The sequence below is a fragment of the Saccostrea cucullata genome, unplaced genomic scaffold (genome assembly GCF_032062105.1).
Source record: "Saccostrea cucullata isolate Sc308-1 unplaced genomic scaffold, CSIRO_AGI_Scuc_v1 ctg3600, whole genome shotgun sequence".
NCBI classification, from domain to species: Eukaryota; Metazoa; Mollusca; class Bivalvia; order Ostreida; family Ostreidae; genus Saccostrea; species Saccostrea cuccullata.
The window spans coordinates 23,340-44,748 of record NW_026932600.1 but is presented as its reverse complement, the minus strand read 5'-3'; the positions used below and the strand labels follow the sequence as shown (position 1 = coordinate 44,748).

The 21,409-nt window shown below is 32.0% G+C and overlaps 1 protein-coding gene across 1 annotated transcript; it reads left to right on the top strand.

The window, feature by feature from the left end:
* Positions 1-9,974: 9,974 nt before the first annotated feature.
* LOC134235571 (uncharacterized) lies at positions 9,975-12,290 on the top strand. The gene has a single exon (XM_062717704.1). The coding sequence runs from the start codon at positions 10,122-10,124 to the stop codon at positions 11,112-11,114; it is 993 nt and encodes a 330-aa protein (XP_062573688.1). The 5' UTR covers positions 9,975-10,121; the 3' UTR covers positions 11,115-12,290.
* The last annotated feature ends 9,119 nt before the right edge of the window (positions 12,291-21,409 follow it).

The window sequence follows — 21,409 nt, the reverse complement described above, 5'->3', positions numbered from 1 at the left end:
GCAGAGCAACATTTGAAAAGGAATGAAATCATTTAGAGTGGGCTAGGAGATTTAATGAATAAAAAAAACTTTTTTTTTCTAATTGCCTATTTTGTCAAAATTACAATTTTACAGAGTAAAGAAAAAAATCAACATAATTAAATATTTTATACCATCTTTAAAATGACGTTTGGTGGTCCTCCCAACTCAGGGAAAAGTTATTGGGTCCGTATTTATATGTGAGACAGAAATTCCTTTAAATTTAAACATATTTGTTGAAGGAAGAAAAAAAATATCGTTTAATGGGATGTCGAAAAAATGAGTCTGGACATTCTAGGCAGTAGATGGGAGAGAGGGCAATCAAATATTTTTATAACAAATTCTCTTATAAGGCTAGTACATGTTCCATCACATACTTAGTAATGCAATTTTTTTTTAATATTTGGCACTATTTTGAAAAACAAACATAGGATTTTGGGGGTGGGGAGGGGGGGGGGTAGCATGACTTTTTTTGCGATGATAGACATAGCATATGCAATGGACCTTTCTTTGCAAATATTGTGCTTGCTTCTAAATTTCAAAGAAACAACTCAATATATTTTATCAAGCATCGTATGTTCAATGAGCGAGAGCTTACACCTTTGTCAACATAATCAGACATGATGCGTTTTTATGTCCAAACATTACTCCATACAATGTGTAGGTCATTGCAAACAATCTAGCTATTTATGTGAGGTACCTGAAGGAAATCCTGTTACTGCCTATTTTTTCTAGCTAACTGCTAAACAAAATAGATATGTACCAACTTTTCAATGTAAGATATATAATTACAATTTGTTTTTCATGCACTGCTTATTGTTTAACATTTTCAAATTAAATGCTAAGCATCTTCCTTGCAGTACCCCATTTGAAAATAACTTCTATCGCCACAGAAAAAAGACCCCCCGTAAAAACATATGTTTAGGACATTTTTTATCTTTTTTTCTTGAGTTTTAAAGATACCAACCAATTATCAAGACTTGTTTCATGAAAAATTAAATATAATCATGGTAATAAACGCATCTATCTACAACAGATATATGCACATGCCAACCACGTGCTCAGTGGAATGATACTATCGAGGAAACGCGAGCTGTAAACAGAACAGTTTTTCCGATTTGCTAGTAGTGGGGTTAAATCGCATTTTTTCATTTATCAGACGATGCCATGTAACAAATAAAAGTACTAAGTAATATAACCTAATGATTATTACTTAGTAATTTCTTGTCTTGATGTTATTATGGTCGCATTTACTCTAAATTCAATGTTATTCGAACTCTGTGTACAGAGGAATGGCGGACGAAATAAACACATGACCTCAGGAAGACACCCATATGAAAAATCAAATTTTTAAGAATTATGGATAATGACAAGAAAATGCGAAACAAATGGTTGTAGCCATATTATCAATGAATCAAACTAACACCATTTTCAATGCATTTTTCATCTTGTGAATGCTCTAGCTGCGCAGTTCTAACATGATTAATTTCCTCCTAATTAAAACAAAATAAACTTAATTATTTACTAATTTTGGTCTCTAACAGTAGGTAATTAGTGCATTAGCACTTTGAGTAACTTTGGGCTAGATTACTAGAGTATTAAGCGCATTCTTGCTATTTCTTATTTTACACCAGACTAGATCCAATATGACTTGTACATCCCCCTTAAAGAGTGTTTCCATAAAACTAAAAAGATCATTCGTTTCCTTTTATTAAATTTCATTTATTTTCTTTTTTTTTTATAATATGATAATATGTAGAACTACAATCCAAATGATTTAAATGAAGGCTACAATTCTTTAATTCTTGGTATATTGTTGAACAACAGAGGGTCAATGTTATTTTTCTTGGTCAGAACTAATATGCTATTAATAGTGCACAGTTAGAAATTTAAGAAGATAAGTGACTGTCCTCTAGAGGGCTGAAATAAGCGACAATTGGCACCCTTTTTAAATTATATCATTCAATGAAATGAAATATTATATAAGAAGATTATTTTTGTAATTTTCATTGGCTAAAAGAACGTCAAGGGATATTCCTACTTTTGTAATATCCAGTACGAAAGCGCGTCCGCGGGAAATGATATTGCACGACACGCCGTTCGTTTGCACTGAAGTTACGTAGTACGTGACGTCATAATATAAGAAGCATGTTTTGAACCATTGTACGGAATGCCAGCCGAGTCTCTTCAAAGGACTATGTCAGTGCATTCACTTTGAGTGATTATCATACACCTATTTACTGGCAATGAAGACAATAGCAAGTTTATCGTCCCCAAGACAGCAAACTATTTCCCGAGGCGCAGCCAATTATTCCAATGCTGACTTTACTTTTGTTACGTGATAATATATACGTCACAATCCGTATATAATCAGAAGTTTTCCGAGATGAAAAGCGAAGGAAACAGAATGCTGCCGGTGAAAAGTTTGATGACTATTTCTCCATGGAAATATAGCACAAATATTATTTCACGGTAGGGGCTGTTTGGAAAAGATAGCATGTTTATTCGACATATTTTTATATAGAACAAATTCACAGAGGTATAATAAATATTAACTATTATAGACTTTTTGAAGGGTCAAAATGTGGTTATAAGGACTCATGGCAATATTAATATTAACCTCAGACACAGAATTGATAGCAAACTCGAAGGCTCACTGGTGGTTCAAAAATTATATATGTCATTATAGTTTTCCTGAAAGATTACATTCAGATCACTGAAGAAATTTTGAAAGTAAGAAGTCATTTAAGAACTTTGTTAATTAGCAGGTTTGAGTAAATAACGTACAACACCATTTCATCCCATGGGTATTTGTCTGGTTGAACGTTTTAACAAAACTTTGCTTTAAATGTTGGGAACCCTAGAAAATTACAAGAAAGATGACTGGAAATCTTATATTTTACCGTTGATTCATGCACGTTATGCGACCAAACAAGAGACGACTAGATTTTCACTACACCATTTAATGTTTGGTTGGCATCCAAAGTTGGCCAGTGATGCATTTTTGAATTTAGACATTCCTGAGATGTCTGATAAGCCAGTTAAACATCAAACATATGTTACCAAATTTAGGAAAAGCAAACATTTAACTTTGGTCATAATGTTGCAAGATCAAATATTGAAAATAATTCTGTAAGATAAAGAGAACTACGATAATAAATTTCATTTTTCAGAGTTAGAAATCAGAGACAAAGTTCCAGTTCGTCTTTTGGTAAACACTGGGAAATGTTAATTATCTGATAAAAGGAGAAAAAATCCATTTTCATATTAGATATTCCAAGTAGTGAAGTTTTTGTTTATAAAGTACAGAAGTCATCTGGCAAAGGACAGTGAGATTACTTCATAGAAACTTACTGTAACCTTTAATGTTATTGTCAGATGATGAGTGTCTTTCAAATAACAAGACCAAGAAAAGTTACAAAATCAGTTAACAAAAACATACGTGTCTACAGGAAGTGGATCCGGAACATATTATGGATCAAGTGATTCTGAATCCGAGATTTTACTGTTGACAACAGTGTTGTAATGAAAACACAAACATGGCTGCTGGGTTCGATTTTATATATGTTTAACGTTATACAGAAAAAGAAGGGTGACCTGAAATATAATAACAGAGATTTAATATTTCTCGCCTCACTAACACTTTTATGCGAATCAATTTAAACTTAGGAATATTAACAATTTAGAAAATCACTCCAGTTAAATAAAATGATCTAAATGATTGATACTTAATAATTATATCATATTAAGAAGTAATTTATCATTTATTTCTTATATCGTATATCCTAGACAAAATGTCACAATTTATCGTGAGATAAATTTGTGTTGGGAAGAGAGAAGAGAGAGCGTCTTCTCTCCTCAATATTTAAGGTTGGAGTGCTCGAGAAATTAGCATTGGTGCGAATACGCAGGGGACAGAGAAAAACCCGTTTGACCACTCACAAACTCGTATACTAGCTCTCACTGACCATTCACCCATATAAATGACTGAATGAATGAATAAAGCAGTGAATTAGCGTAGTAAATTCACAACGGATTTCATTAGTTACTATAATAATAAAAATATGCCTTATAATAATATATGAAAATGATATGAATGATAATGAGAAATATTAATTTAGTAGTTATAATTCACCCTGTGACATTCTCCTCCTCTTTGAAAAAAAAATGTGTCCTCACATTGCATCAAATAATATTGTTTAAAATATATCAACTGCAATAAAAATGATTAATATTAAAGCATATCATCAAACATATGAGTGCTAATATTTTGCTACATTTTCTGCTTTGTAGCAGATAACAGAGCCGTTTGTATTAGCACAAGCTAAAATACAAAATTATTTAACCAATTCATCAATGTATAATTGTCATAAAACTGACATCATGAATGGCTGAGCTAAAAAGCAATCCATGATTAATAATGTATCATATCTAATTAATTATAATCAACCAGCGAGCACGTAGGTCATAAAACTATCAACTATCACAACGTCCTAAAACCACTAACTGTAGATATCTATGTCATAAAACTATATACAACTAACTTTCTGCAATCTAGGTAATTCCTGTCTGTAATATTCCTGTGATATTCTCCTCCTAGATATACCATACCTGAGCCTCATGCTCACCTATAACTCAATCTCCATATCTATCAGGAGGATTTTTTACTCTAGTGGAAGGTCTTATACTTGGCTGAATAGTAGACAGACTCGATGTACAATCTCGCAAAAAATAATCTCGCATTTCAAATAACTTTCTACTCGATATTGAATTAAAAGAACCACTGCCCTGAATTTGACATCCATGTTTTAATATGTTTTCTTTTTTTATTTACAGATTCTAATTACATAGTTTTACAACACATATACATTTTCTGTAATTTTTTTTATGAGAGAGAGAGAGAGAATGAGAAATATAGCAAGAGAGATAGAGACAGAGAGAGATAGAGATAGAGAAGGGATAGTGATATAACAAACCATTACATAAACAGATTCTTCCAAGGCCTCCAGGCTTCGTTGATCCGTAGATATATCGACTTCACAGAAAAGTAAATATCGACCGAGCACGAACATTTTATTTTATTATTTTTTTTAACATAAATGACAAAACACAATTTGAAAATAATGGGAACAATGCACATGTTTCCTCTCTTTAAAGGGGCATGTACACAGTTTTAACTATAATTTCAAAATTTATTTTTCCATTTTTACTAACTTTTAACAAAGAACTTTCTGATGATTATCAAAAAAGAACGTCAGTTGTCAAGATAAAAGAGAGAGATTTAGAGCTCGAAAACTTTATTTTGTAAACAAGGTCCGTGTCATAGTTTTGATCATATAGGTCATAAAGGTCATAGGCGCTTTGGTCAAGGATACTGTATATTTTCTATATAATGCATTGTCGAGGAAATTCGAACTTACTTAACAGTTTCTTTTTAGTATACAGTGCGATATGTCATTTTTAAAGCGTGCATAAAATCGAATTTCCGTGACATTTTAGTGTATATGAAGCACAAAGGTTTACAAAAAACTAAAAATTAATACTGCACACTGAAAAAAAAATGTTACGAGTAAGTTCGAATTTCCTCGACAATGCATTATATAGAAAATATACAGTATCCTTGACCCAAGCGCCTATGATATAGGTTAATATACTAATACATGTTCGTTCAGAGTAGATAATTTAAACTAGAGGTACTGTGAGCGATGAGCTCACTAAATGATACCCCCCGCCTCCCATATGGTTATAACTGGTGAAATAGTCCATCTTTTCCTGTGGCCGGGAAACCCAAAATATCTGTCGGATCAAAAAGTAAAATAGGAGGTGCACAATGGCAATATGTAATAAAGATTCTGTGAAAGTTTCATCAAATTTCATTCATTAGTATGAGAGGAGTTGCGGATAAGAGATGGGTACCCCAAAGCGTAACAGACGGACGGACAGACGGACGGACGGACGGACGGACGGACGGACGTACAGACGGACGGACGGACGGACGGACGGACGGAAATACCGATTACTATATACCCCCACTTTTCAAGCGGGGGGTATAATAAAGAAGTTATTTTAAATACGATTCGACGGTTTCCATTGCTTTGCTGAATTTAATTTTGTTATATATTAGGGATGGCAATTTGTAACCTGCTAATCGATTACTCGGTCGGAAAGATGGCAATCGGTTAGAAAATCTGTAATCGGTTACATGTAGTCGGGAAAAAAAATTATATAAATTTGAACCTAATTTTGTTAGAAATTCATTTTTGAAAAGAAAATATCTTTAAATAAAGGTTATTAATTCAGCGTTTTTACATATCCAAGCTGACTTGGATGTAATTATGGTTCTCCGGATTGAGATTGTAGGGTAAATGGTCATTTTGTGTTAAAAATTTTAACAGTTAATTTCTGTTAAAACACCATGTCGTTACCCTGACTGTCCGGTATTTCTTTAATGATAATTAAATCACCGCTAAAAACTGTGAAGTAGTATTGTTTTTGCTGTTATCTATAGAATAAATTATTAAACAAACTTTGAAAATTAAGTGATGTATTTCAGATCCATTTAACATTTTTCTAATATTAATAAAGTCCTAAAAAGAATTTCATCGCCCGTCCTACTAGAAAATGTTTTTTTTTTTATTATTATTATTTTTTTTTTGAAAGCCGATATTTCAATTTGTTACCTTAAGTTTACTGCGTGGAGGGTCCTCCAAGATATATAAATTTTTAACTCATTTACCCAATGATCTGGGTCAAATTAAACTGTCAAGATTATAGCATTAATGGGACATCCAATTACTTTAAAGATTCCTCATCAACACTCCTTTTTTGGGTTTTTTTCTTCTTTCCCGCATTTCATGGCGACACTCAAATAAAGTTATAGTGATCATTGAGAAGGCAAGTGATTGACTAAACAGATGGACAGCAAAACGGGTATTTCTAAAAGGGGGAAGAATTATCAGGCATTCCCAATTTATAAGTAGCGCTGTACAATTGTATCATTCAGACTTAACACACTTGTCAGAGTTCGGGAATTACATGTTCCTAAACAACATTCAGGGAGCCCTAAAGTATTTTGCCAGTGAGGATTAAAGAAAAGAATATCCTTGTAAAGAATTAATTAATTTAGTACATGGAATTGAAAATTCTTTTGGGCAGATGTACGGTATTCATTTTGATGGTTATTACCCCCACCAAACCTGATTGTATGCCTGCAGATGCACACATAATATTAGGTGCCCATGTGGCCATATCCTCACCTTCAAGTTGCTTATGGAAACATGATGTTGATTGTTCACTGTTGTTACGTTGATGTTGATTAAAGAATGTTTTCGTATAGGCATTTTGAAGTAAAGAAATGTACATTAAATGATATGTTGATGTGTAGTGTACTGTATTATGGGTGTTTGGGTAGGATAAGTCTTTACTGCGTTTGATGATTGAATATATTTTAATTAGCTTAATATCTGTAAGTATGTGCTGTTATGAAAGTTTCTCCCTTAATAAAATCCATAATATTGAGTAATATTCATAATGTTGATTAAATAATATTTCAATCAAGACAATTAAATGTTAAGAGTTGTATATTAAATGGTATAAATGATGTTCACTCCTCCACGGCACCTGATCCCACCTCTGATGTTTCAGGGGTACGTGTTTGCTCTGCTCCCATTTTATATTGTTTTATGGACTTTGAGATTGAATACTGTTCGTTATCTCCATATCCTTCCTCATGATATGTTCATGTGTTGGAAGCATAATTGTGATCAACTCAGCATGATATTTGTTCTTTTGGAAGACACATAGAGAGAGAGAGAGAGAGAGTAGTATGACAGCAATAATTACTGTCTGTTGAGCCATGAATGTTAAATTGAGGAAGTTCATGTACACTTTAACCACCGAAGGCTCTCTCAATACCAGTGCAAACGAAATGTTCTATATTTAAAGTAGTAAAATATTAAGTTTAATTTTTTGGGGGGGGGGGGGGTCAGATCCAATGTAAGAAAAGCTTTCCTTATACATTGCTTATTCACTATTCAGTTAGAACACACTGAGTTATTTAATTAGTTTTGAAGTCTTCAAGAAATGTAGGCAAAAGCAATATCAGTTACATGTACGTGATTTTTCAAATTTTAGATTACATTACAGAGCATGCTAGCTGAAAGTTACATCACTAATTCTAATAAGAATTTTCTCAAGATATATTTTTACATGCGATATATTTTACAAAAATATGAAAACTAAAAATATTTTTAAACGAGAATTTTTTCTTAAGGAGAAGAGTTTTCTAGACTAAAATTTTTTTTTTAACTCATTGCCGTCTTATTTTAGACCTATCCCAATATTTAATACAACCACGAACCTAAAAAAAATTAAAAAACGTATATATTATACATAATATAAATATGAATTCTGACCCTTAACAACGTTTAGAAAGTAGTGTATGAAAACAACTGTAAATTTAGTGGTGTGAATCTAAAAATGAAGTTGAATTTCAGAAAACAATTAGAGTTTAAGCTTCAAATATAAATTTTCTACACCAGAACTATATACTAAGAATTATATACATGTATAATGTTATATACGAGAGAAACAGAGTGAATAGAAATATATTTTTGATCTGTAATATGTTTTTTATATTGTAGAAGTAATGTAAAATCTGATTGAAAAAAAATCGAAGGCAATTTACAACATTTACCCTTAGCAGCGTCATTTTTATTGGACTCAAGAGATCCTGTGCAGATGTGGGATTGTATTGCGAATTGCTACAAGAAGGATATGGAGATAACGAACAGTATTCAGTTTCAAAGTCCATAAAACAGTACAAAGTAAGAGCAGAGCAAACATTGACCTCCGAAACATTTGAGATGGGATCAGGTTCCATGGAGGAGTGAACATCCCCTACCGAGGGGACGTTCAATAAACAATGTCATTAGCTCGATGTCATACAATTAGAAATCATACGACATAAAACTAGACTTTCTATTATTATTGAATCTTTAATGAATTGATAACAGTCTATGTGACCACTTTTCATCACATAGTTTCATCGTGAGAAGCTGGGAAACAAGGGCTATTCGAAACATTGCATTAAAAATGAATGGTAAAGATTCAGTAAACTAGAGTGGAATTAAAAGCTTCATTAAAGCTGCTGTAAAACGTGTTAAAAATCTTAAAGAAATTTTCACTGAAATTTGTGACATTTACACCAACCAATGCCTGTTTTATAGACAAATAAGCAAGTGGATTTCAATGATAAAAAATTATATAATGGGCATCAAATCACTAAGCAGGAATCCACTACATTAAATTTCTTCATGACAGCGTCCAAACCCGCACCCCTGAAGAGTAAATGGGCTTTTCGGGATAAAAAGAAAGTTAATAATTTTTCACACTAACAATATTCGCCAGATCTTCTACCTTTTGACTTTTTTCTATTTCCAAACTTGAAATACCACCTTTCGGAAAGAAGAAACAAGTCCAGGAAATCATTTGATCTGCCTTTTTCCAGTATACTAAGGGTCATACCCAAAAATGAGTTCTAAATACAATCAGAAATTAGATTTAGAAAAATAACGGACATCTGTTTTAATCAAAGGAGATTAATTAGTAAAATCATGAAGATTAAATCATTGAAAAGCGTCTTTTGATTCTTTCCGAGCCCCGATGACATTATTTATTGTACGTCCCTCGTATAAATAATGGACTAACAATTGGTATGAAAAACGTCTGTCAGCATTTGACTACATGAACAAGTGTTGTCAAGTTGATCTGGTTGTTTTAATAAAATGACTTGTACGTATGTATTCAATAAGGAAGTTACTCAATATATGAATATATACCGTCTACTTTATTATACAAGTCTAGATCATTCAATTATGGAAAACAACACGGATTACCAGTTGTTACTACAAGAAAGACATTCCAATATTTCTGTGAGCAGCACAAGAATAATTGTAATTGGTGCTGTAATCGGGATCATAGGAAACCTTACCATTATCTTTTTCTACTTTTTTCGCATCAGAGAGAGAGGGGAGCGTTACTTTATTCCGTTATTGGCCATTGTTGATCTTGTGGCATGTTTGACAATCCCCCCTCTCTACATTATGGACAATATCTTTCTCTTCAATTACCCAAGTGATACTGTTTGTCGAATTCTTTCGTTTCTTCAGATGTGTGTTCCTGGAGCGTCGGCTCATGTACTTGTGGTAATATCTTTACAAAGGTACCTTTTGGTTTGCAAACCATTCGGTCCTAAAATGACTTTATTTTGGAAAAGAGTTTTCTTTGGAATAGCATGTGGAATTGCTATTGCATATTCTGTCCCGGTGCTACGAACTTCGGGGGTTTTAAGGAAGGTTGATAAGTTTATGAATCACACCGTTACTATAGAAATATGTAAATTTTCCGTTGACACTTCACCAGTATTAACCGTGTATTTTGGACTTTTATTCCTTATAATACTGGCAAACATTGGGATAACGACTGGACTCTATGTGCCCGTTTTGAGACAGGTTCAGCTTTCTTTTCGTCGGAAAATAAAAGTGAGAAGCACGCAAAATGACTTTAACTTTCCTTTGCATACCAAATCTTCACAGATAACACAATTAACTGAACTTGACAAAGGAAATTGTGGAATTGATGGCACAGAATTACAAAGAGTTAATGTGTCAATCGAAGAAAATGAACCACACAAACATGAACACATTGCAGAAACTTTAGAAGAAACATCAGACATCAACACACAGGAGGAAATCAAAGTTCAAAACCCTGATGGCACAGTGAAATGCAAACAGGCGCGTCCTAAAGATGGATCCGTGCAGACAAGAATCACAAAAATGTTTCTTGTCATAATAATTGCTTATGTATTGGCTTATATTCCACCGCTTGTAATTTTGATTCTTATTTATGCTATTAAAGATTTTAATTATATCACTCTGTCAGAATCTGAAACACTAGCCTGGCTTTATTTTGGACGGTTTATTTTTATGAATAATATTGTGAATCCCTTTATCTATGGCTACTTTGATACAAAATTTCGGAAACAAATACAGTTATACTTTAAACAATGTAAACGAAAATGCTTTTGTATTGAATGATTTTGCTCAAATTATTCAACATGCTTTGGGTTTTGGTAGCCAAAAAATAGAAACCACTTTTACTCTATTAAATGTGAATTTGAACACTTAGCTTAATTACAGTAAAATGTCATTCACATGAGGTCGTGGTAACGTATATGACGTTATAAAATATGAATCACAGCATGAATTAACCCTCAGAATTTCTGTTAATAAGCCGTTATAAGCTTCATTAGAGGGATATATACCCCCTCTTTATATAAATACACCATTTGCTGGCGGAGAACGCAAATTTTGTCCTATACTCGACACTTAATGCCATTGAGCAGGAAGGGATCTTTTTCGTGCCAGCACCCACTGCGACACGGGACCTCGGTTTATATGGTCTCACCCGAAGGACGGGTCTCCACGCCCCACCAGAAGGATCAACTCCTTATGCAAGTTGCATGAGATGCATGACTTGTAAATTGTAAATTTAAGGTTGAAAGTGTTCATCTGATGACTTTCTTTCTACGACTTTTTCAATGCACATGTATACTATACTACAGTTTAAACAAGATATATCATACATGTAGCATGGAATGTCCAATCGTCTCAGTTTGTTTTAAGGAGAACATCTTTGTGCAATTCATTTTTATACGCCATTATTGAATTACTGCATTCAACTAAAGATGGTAATGCTTTTTACTAATTGAATAATTTTAAGCTAAAAATTAAAATTAATTTCAATGTGATTTATTTGTTTTGTAAATATTTTGCCCTTTAAAAAGTAACAATAATGGAAAACAAATGACTACATTTTGTTTTTGATGTGCAGATGTAAATTCCATTCCAATATACACTAGTCAAAATTTCTAAGTCCCCAGGGAAGTTTTTGCTTTACACCGCTCTTATATTGAATTATTTTAACAGTATAATTTAAGAAGCATACAGGATTAAAAAGTAGCAAAACAATTTTTCGCACTTAATTTATTTATTGAAGCACTTTAACACAATATGCAGAAACGTTAAGGTACCCTAGAATTAAAAATTCACAACGTACAATACTGCATTATCCTCCATTCAAACGAATTCACAGCAAGACAACCGTTACTAAAAGAGTTCACACTATTTAAGAAAAAGTCTTTTATTGAATGTTTTTATATGTGGAGACTAGGTCGTCCTCTAGTTTCGCTAGATTCTGCTGCTGGAAAAGCTGTCTCACACTCAGATGTATCTTCTTCCATACATGTACGTTAGGGAACTTGATGCTTTTTAACAAAAAAGGTCATGGTCGAGTAATTACACATTTGATTACATTTTTTTTGGCCTTGACAGGTATTTATAGCAAATTAAAGGCAAAATTAAAAGCAACTAGTACATTGATATTAAGTTTTTGAACTTTTAGAAAAAATAAAAGTGGGGACTTAGAAATTTTGAGAAGTATACTTATGCTGAAAAATTATACTTAAAACTGTTTCTTAACCTTATTCGATATATTCAAGTGTTTTCCTCTACAATTCACACAGCAAGCGTTTTATATAATGTAGACATTCAAAACAAGATATAAACACAATTTAAAAGACTAATTATTAAGTGTTATGTACGAGTAGAAAATGTTTTAAGAAAATTGTTCTTCCTGTTTACTAAGCCATAACTGGATTACTAAAAGTATTAAATAAAGTATTAAATGAAGTACATTCTGAAATTACAAAAAAAATGCACTAAATTTACCTAATATGTAAATGAATCAAAGTACTCAGAAGTACAGAGAGCCGGGCTCATTTACAGAGTAGAATGGATTTCTTACATGAATCACGTTTATATTCTGATGAAAAAAATATTTTAAAACTATCAATATAAATGATAAGACACTGACAGAGTGTTTTTCAATCCTAACACCACGGTCCGATTTTGTCAGAATCAGAATTAATCTGGTACCCCCTGTAGATTAAAGCTAAAAGTTTTAGGGGGCAAAAAAATGGATAAAGAAGTATATTGGCTAAAATGCTCGCCTGAGCTTATTGGGAAAAAAATGATGAGATGTTGATCTCATAACATTATACAATTAAAGCTATATTTTAAGGTAAATGCAATGATTCAGAATCCAAAGGAGTAAAAGATTTATCAAGCCTTAAGGGTTAGGTAAACATTGTTTTTTGATGGTGGAAATCATCGAACTGACAGAAATAATCAGCAGTATTATACATTATTATATACTCCGCTTGAAAAGCGGGAGGGTATATAGTGATTGGGATGTCCGTCCGTCTGTCTGTGCGCTTTGAGGTATCCATCTCTTATCCGCAAATCCTCATATATAAAAAGTTGTGTTTGTGAAACAGCTATGCCCCTGTATGGCAACATAGCGAAGATTAAACTTTTCTTAAATGCAATTTAAATATATTTTGACCCAAAGAAGGGTCTTCTCACAAGAAATACAACTGCAAAATAGGAAAGCCCTAGCACCACTTGTTCAAAAGTAATGGCTAAGGATAAGTTTTTGAAAGGTAGGTCAAACTCAAAGGTCAAAGTTGATGATTTCTTAAGAAAATGTTTAATGTAACGAGGATAACATATGTGAAGTATGAATACCCTAGCCCTTACCGTTCAAAAGTTATGGCCAAGGTAAAAAAAAATCATAAGTACGGAAAACTCCAAGGTCAAGGTCAAAAGGTCAAGGTTTTTAGTATCCAACGAAAGGTAATGCCAAAAAACTACATATTTGAAGTATGAGAGTACTAGTATCCACCGTTTAAAAGTTATGGCCAATGTAAAAAGAACTTTATTCGGTAATAACCAATATTTGCCCCCCAAATCAAACTTTGATGGAGATATATTTAATTAAGTTCTTAAACAGGGGAGTATATGCTGACTTCAAAGCACTGAATATTTTCATAAGTAATGACGCCATATTTACGTAATGACGTCACAAACATTACGTTAATTTCAGTTTTTTATGAATTTTACAGAAAAATGTCAATATTTTGTCGATATTTTGAGTAAAAGTCACCGAGCGCATATGTGTTCAGGATCAATATTTTGATATAATGTGTAGAATGATAATATCAATGAAATATGTCAATATTGTTCCTGAACAAACTTGCGCTCTATAAATTTTAAAGCTAAAATTGTTGAAATTTTGTCCATTTTGTCCTCTTTCTGAAAAGGATATAAAATCGGACTAGTTTGTGACGTCATAAAAACAAAAAATTGTGAATACACTGCTTTGACATAATAATATTTTCTGTTAATTTATATTTCTCATACAACTTATTGAATTCAGCACATTTGAGGAAGTTTTCAAAATCTGACTTTTGTGGGGGCAAATATATGCAATATACCGCATATAGTTCTTTGGCATTTTTGTGTAAAATGGGATAACCTCCAAGGTAAAGGTCAAAAGGTAAAATTTGGTGGTACCCAAAGTAAGGTCTTGTCACAAGGAATATACATACTAAATATGAAAGTCATAGCTCCAATAAACGAAAAGTTATGGTAAAGGTTAAGGTTTTTGCGGACAAACAAACCGCCAGATAGACAGACGGACATACAGACGAACACGATAAAACTATATACCCCCGAATCTTCGATTACGGGGACATAAAAAGAAATGGTCTTTAATTAAATTTTCATATTAATATACATATAAAAAAGACATTACAACAATGAAAATGTTTGTTCTGATTTTCATATTAAATTCTCTGAAAAATATACTCAGAACTGAGTAAAAGGGTGGAGTGAAACAAGAATTAAGGTAGAACCTATGTCGGAAAAGTCTTTGTCACAAGATTTTCAAACTTTTCAAAATGATAAATTAGTACTTGCTTATCAATCAGTTAAGATATCATGATATGTTTCCTTGTTTTTTTTTTTAATCTAGAACAAGCTGTGAAACTTGGTATGGAATTTACACACTGCGACTTCACATTTTCAAATATTTTTAGGGGTACTTGTCATAAAGGGAATATGAAAAATCACAAAAATACTTCTTCAAACATCGTCGTTTATAAACTTTTTAAACAGAATAATATTAAACAATATTTTATCAAGAATAATTTCTTTTTTATTCAATTGACATAAAAGATAAGTCCACCATTAAAAAAAAATAGTCAAATGAACTCTATTATTTTTAGCCAATTATTCACACTATATTTGTAAATATTTTTTGAAAGTCTTTGTCATAATGTTTTCAATCTTCAATATGATGAAGAACATAGCCAAATGATTACAAAAAAATGATTAAAATATATACCTTTCCCCTCTAACTAATGAAAGATAGGCTATTTACCGATACTCATATTCTTGAACTTTTTGCACTTACACGGGATTTAATAATTAAATGACTGTTTGGGGTTACTTTCAGATTAAATATTTATCAGAAATTGTACTTTTTCTTTAAAAAGATCATATTTAATATAAAAATTGTAATCAAACACCAAAAATATGAATAGGTAACAAATAATTGTTAAATGGAACGCACATCATTTCATTATAGATATCACAAAAATGTACACCCGATCAAACGATCTACAACACGTACATCTTTGACTTAGACACATTTCATCAAGATATTACACTATATAGCTGGCAACTAAAGATTTCTTACGATTTATGCATTCCTTCAAAATGGTTACATACCATTCAAATTATTACGAAAGTAGTATGTACATTGTAATTTCATTACACTAGATAGTCTTGGGTTTGTCAACTTCAGGTCTAGATCTAGTAAATAAAAGGTGCCTACATATGTTCTCTTATTCCAGAAATATATTGCCATTAAGCATTATAAACCAAAAAATATATGAATTGAATCAAGATTATGTTGGCATGATTGAATTCTGTGAATTTCAAAATGCAATATTTTCTACCATTTTTATTGAAGCTGTAAAGTACGGGAAAAAGTGGCATTGAATTAATTATGACGTCTGAATGGGTTAGCACAGGTTTAACACATTTACAAGTTATGATGTCATACGAAGTAGGTTCTACGTTCTACGTTAAAAGAAATGTAATGAATACTGTGTGCTAAATCAAAAGTTTATGTCTACATGCATAGTTTTTGCATTAGAATGACTGCATTAGAATGACACTAGCCCATAGCTTTACAGAGCATATTTTTAGAACTTATACTTACACCACCCCCTTTCTTATTTAGGAGGTAGTCGATATTGAACAAAAGCAAAAATAAAACCACCCTACCTTTATTTTTCTAAAAGAAGGAATTAAAAATAAGCTAAAAATATTTTGTACTAGTCAAAATTTCTAAGTCCCCAGGCAAGTTTTTGCTTTACACCCCTCTTATAATAAATGATTTTAACAGTATAATTAAATAAATATACAGAATAATAAAGTAGGAAAATAATTTTTCTTACTTACTTTATTCTTATTTAAGCGCCATAGCACAATATGCTGAAAAGTTAAGGCACCCTTGAATTAAAAATTCACAACATTAAATACTGCATTATTCTCCATTCAAACGAATTCACAGCAAGATTACCGTTCCTCAAAGAGTTCACACTATTTAAGAAATTTTTTTTATGGAATGTTTTTCCATGTGGAGACTAGGTCGTCCTCTAGTTCCACTAGATTCTGCTGCTGGAAAAGCTGTCTTAAACTCCGGTTTATCTTCTTCCATGCATGCTCTTATTAGGGTTGAGATTCGGATGACAAGGGGGCTTATCGAAATTGTCTGTGCCTTATCAACAAAAGTTACATGTCTTCTTACATGTATCCCCCACTCCCCCAGTTTGACATTGAGGGGAGGACACTTCCGGTTCCGGTTCCATTGATTTTTCCGGATAAACTGTAGGATGATTTTATGGTGTTTGTTGAAAATCTAGCGATTTGTAACGGTTAAAAGAAATTCAGGTACGTTTTGTAGGTTTTTCTGGCGGTAATTAAAAAACTTTTAAGTAAAACAAAGTCATACAGTGAAAGGAAACAGAATTCTCGTTAACAACGACCAGTTTGGGTCATTTCAACTTCACTTTCAAATTATTGTATGGACATACACCTCATTTTAATCAAACCTTTTTTTCTGTTTTTCGTTATCAATTGAAGAAGTAAAAAGGTAAAAGAAGTGGAAGTAAAAAATATGAAGAATACACCCGAAAAACATATGGAAATCAAACTTCATGCTTTTTAACAAAAACCGTCACGGTCGAGCAATTACACATTCAATTACATTTTTTTGGCTTTGACAGGTAAGTATTACAAATTAAAGGCAAATTTGTAAGCAACTAAGTAGTAAATTGAAGTTAAGGGTTTTGGAATTTTTGCAAAAATAAAAGTCGGGACTTAGAAAGTTTGACAAGTATACTATTCTACTAATTTTTAACTGTTACTTTGCCACAATACTTTCAAGTATACCTCCACCATCATTTAAAGTATGCTTTAATCACAGCGAAGTAAATTATGATATGATAGTACTTGTGTGAAGGCTTAGCTTCATTTCAATATTTTATCTAGAGCCTCTTTCAGAATTATTGAAAGGTATAGAGTTTTATTTATATTTTTTCTTTTCATTTATTTTTTTTTTTTTTTTTTTGTTTTGATTTAACGTAATGTTCTTTTTTTGGGTGGGGATAAAAATTTCTTCCTCTTTCATTGTCAAATAGGATTTGCCAAACTTAAACAAACTAAAAATTTAAATGACGGAAAATTTAATTTTTCCTGTTGAAAAGTATTTAAACCTGATTTTGCATGGTTTGGTTTCAACAAGTGAAATATCATTCTTTAAGCAAACATTATAGGGAGGAATATTAAAAAGAAATTTTATTTGCTTGATAATTAAAGAATCTCTTTTCAAACACAATTTAAGCATTGAAAGACTACGTGAATCTCTTAATTATTTCATACGACTTTTGTATTTTCCTGGTTACAGAAAATATGTAAAAATTAGTTTCGCTGTAAAAAAGATATCAAAGAGTGTATATTTTGTATCACTTCAAAGGGGGTCAATTTTCAATGGGGGTCATTATTTTATAGGACTAACATATAAAATAATGACCCCCTAGGACCCTTTTTCTACAAAAAATGATTTTTTTCTACGGGTGGGGGTCATTTTTTGTCATTGAAAAATGACCCCCCGGTCATTATTCGATGGGGGTCATTATTCGTCTTTACACCGGCAATTGTTCTTTGAGCAATAAGCCCGGCTAAAAATGATTTGAAAGAGGCGACAAAAAATCAATAGCATGATGTAAAAGATAAAATATCACCGCTACACAAATGTTCAATCGCTTATTTTCAACTTATATAAGGTAGTTTTCTAGAAATAATAGAAAAAATTAAAATGTATGTAGGATATGATTTTGATTATAATTTTTACTGTCAATTAACGACAATGTGTCTTATCTCTTCCTTCTACAAGATGGATGTAATTTTAAAAAAATGTTGGTACCCTTCTAAGGCTCTTCTCATATGGAATACATAGATAAAATATGAAAGCCATAGATCAAACCGTTCAAACGTTAAGCCAAGGTCAAAGTTTATATAAATGTATGTCAACTCAAAGTTTAAGGTCAGAAGTTCAAATATTGTGATGCTCAAATAAATAAATTGTTACAGGGAAATACATTAAACATGGAGATAACAAACGGTAACCAAACCCAATACAAATCGGGAGAAGAGCAAACACGTACCTCTGAAAACATCAGAGGTAGTAGCTTCTGCCATAGAAGAAAAAGTATCGAAACATGTATATAAAATCCCTGGCAAAGACTATCAGGGTTTCGGTGAATTTCTTGTCTTTATTAATTCATGATTATTCGAAAACGTTAAACGCAAAAATCTTTTAACTGTTGTTTATCCAAAGACAAAGCTATGTTTAATATATGTATTAAAAAATCCATATTCTATCAAAGTGAATAGATTGCATACAATGCAAAACACGGATCTCTTCCAAGATGGGGTCACTTGTCTATATCGATATCTGTATTACTTCTACTGTATTTACCGCATTACCTACTGCGGAGGTTCAGATTTGGTAATATTTCTATATGTTTAATTCTTATTGTGGAGATAACTTTTACTGATTATCAAATGTAAATATCAAAATTCAATTCAGAAGGTATGAAAAAAAAAATTATCAATGAACAATTTTGAGTTAAATCTCATTAATGACGACTGAGAGTTTGTTCTGGTTCATTTAATCTTTACATTTGATCATTTCAAATTGTTGATTTCAAAAATTAAAAATTGAATATATAGTGAACTACATGTATCTTAATTAAGATATAAAGGCCAGAAAGTGCCTAGTACATGATCATGTAATGAATTAATATAAAACAAAACTTCGAATCAACAAAAGAGAGAACACAAGATTTCAATATAATCTCATAGACTAGGCTATATAGCATGTGCTGAATGTTAAACTTTTCATTTCCGACATTTTGTAGTTTTTATATGCAATATATTTTTTTTTATTTACAGCTCCGACTTCAATCTTGTACTAGTATTACTATTCAGACAATGAAAACATATTTGAAACTTTCTTATTAAAATTAGTGAAGAATGAAGTCACTGATATAAAAATAATAATGTTTGCTTTGCTTTTTATATTAAGAAGCTTATGAGGATTGTATCCCGGGGCAACGTTTGAGTCAGAAAAAATGAGATAGGACATACGGAAACTTGTCGAGAGAAATTAGATTTTCAGTACAGTAATTGACATATTATAATTTATTGAACAAAAATATCATGTGATGACTTTAACTTTCTACCGTCAACTTTTCTTACTTACGAAGCAATATACCTCCATCAAATGCATACAGATTATATATATCTAATTTGATTCGATACGCAAGAGCATGCTCTATGTATGAACAATTTCAATTGTTTAAAGTCATCATTTCGTAAGTTCTATGGTGAATTCAATGACCTTGTCAGTAAATACAATTCATCATTGAGTCATTTTATTAATCCATTATTTATACACTGAATCGACGACAGATTTTCTCGTTATTATCCGATCATGACGAGGAGTGCACGGCAGGTGTGACCGGTCGGCACTGGATGTTCAATCCTCTATGGCACTTAATCCCACCTTTGATGTTGTAGGAGGTACGTGTTTGCTCTGCTCTGCTCCCGTTTTGTATTGCTTTAAGGACTTTTGATCTTGGGCACTGTTCGATATCTCCATTTGTTTCATCTTACCTAACATAATTTAGTCTGAATAAAAAGATTAAATTAAATTCAGCTTTATTCTATGTGGATTATTTCTTTATTTGTAGATGATAAGACTCCTGGTCCTCCTATTCATTGTCAGTATGATAAATACTGTACATTCCTGTAGAAAATGTAGAAAGTTTGGAATCTCTTATGAAGGAAATAAACCATTCCAGTATGAAAGCGGATGTCGTCAATTCAAATGCCAGTGTAATTGCGACGGGTCATATGACTGTCCAATCATTAAGAACATATGTGGAGGAAATGAATTAATTATATGGGATGCAACATGGAGGAGTTAGGTCGCAGCCTAATCAAATCTAATGCTGCAGCATTGATCTGTAGACTTTGTAAAGATTTCTGCCCTTACAACTACCGAATTGTAAAGACTACATGTATATCTCCACAGACCATTCTGAAGAATATTTATTATACATTAGATTGTATGATTCATACATTGAAACAAATGGAATTGTCTTGGTGTTTATTTCAGTGTGCATGTACAATAAAAACAACATTTAATGAATTCCAGAAAATATATTAAGAAAACAATTGATGTTTTATTGTTGTAGCACATGTATACCTTTAACAAACATACAGAAAGATTTGAAAAAAAGAACATAAATCACCCCATGTTATAAATTGTCTATGGATTTTAACGTTTAACAGATCATTATTTAGAACACACAATCAGTGATTATTCCTCCATGCCACCTGATCCAACCTCTGCTACAGCCTGAGGTTTGTGTTGGTCATGCCCTGCTTTGTAGTGCTCCAATTCTCCTTCGAGCAAGATTACTTGTTGTTATGGTCACATTTCATTAAACAATGTGAGTTAAGAGGGGGGCCCTTTGGAAACCCAGTTTTGGAATCGGGAATATAGAAGAAAATACCCCCTGTCGACAGATTAAGCCCCTTTTGACTTCCCTTTATTGATAGTCAGAAAAAGTCCACGTACATCATTCTGTGATCCTTGTACATGTAAACTTGTTTTAATCTTTTGTATCCATATATTACTCGTATATCATCTAATTTTACTTATCTTCTTCTGAAGAAATATTTTTTGATTTTAAAATCCTATATAAAGATCAGTAATTGGTCAAAATATGTTTCGTAATTAAAGAATCTGTTTTCAGTATTGATGAATATGTTGAAATAATACAAGGTAT

What these genes read in the sequence shown, in the direction of transcription:
- LOC134235571 (XM_062717704.1), top strand. Translation starts at nt 10,122, where the DNA reads ATGGACAATATCTTTCTCTTCAATTACCCAAGTGATACTGTTTGTCGA.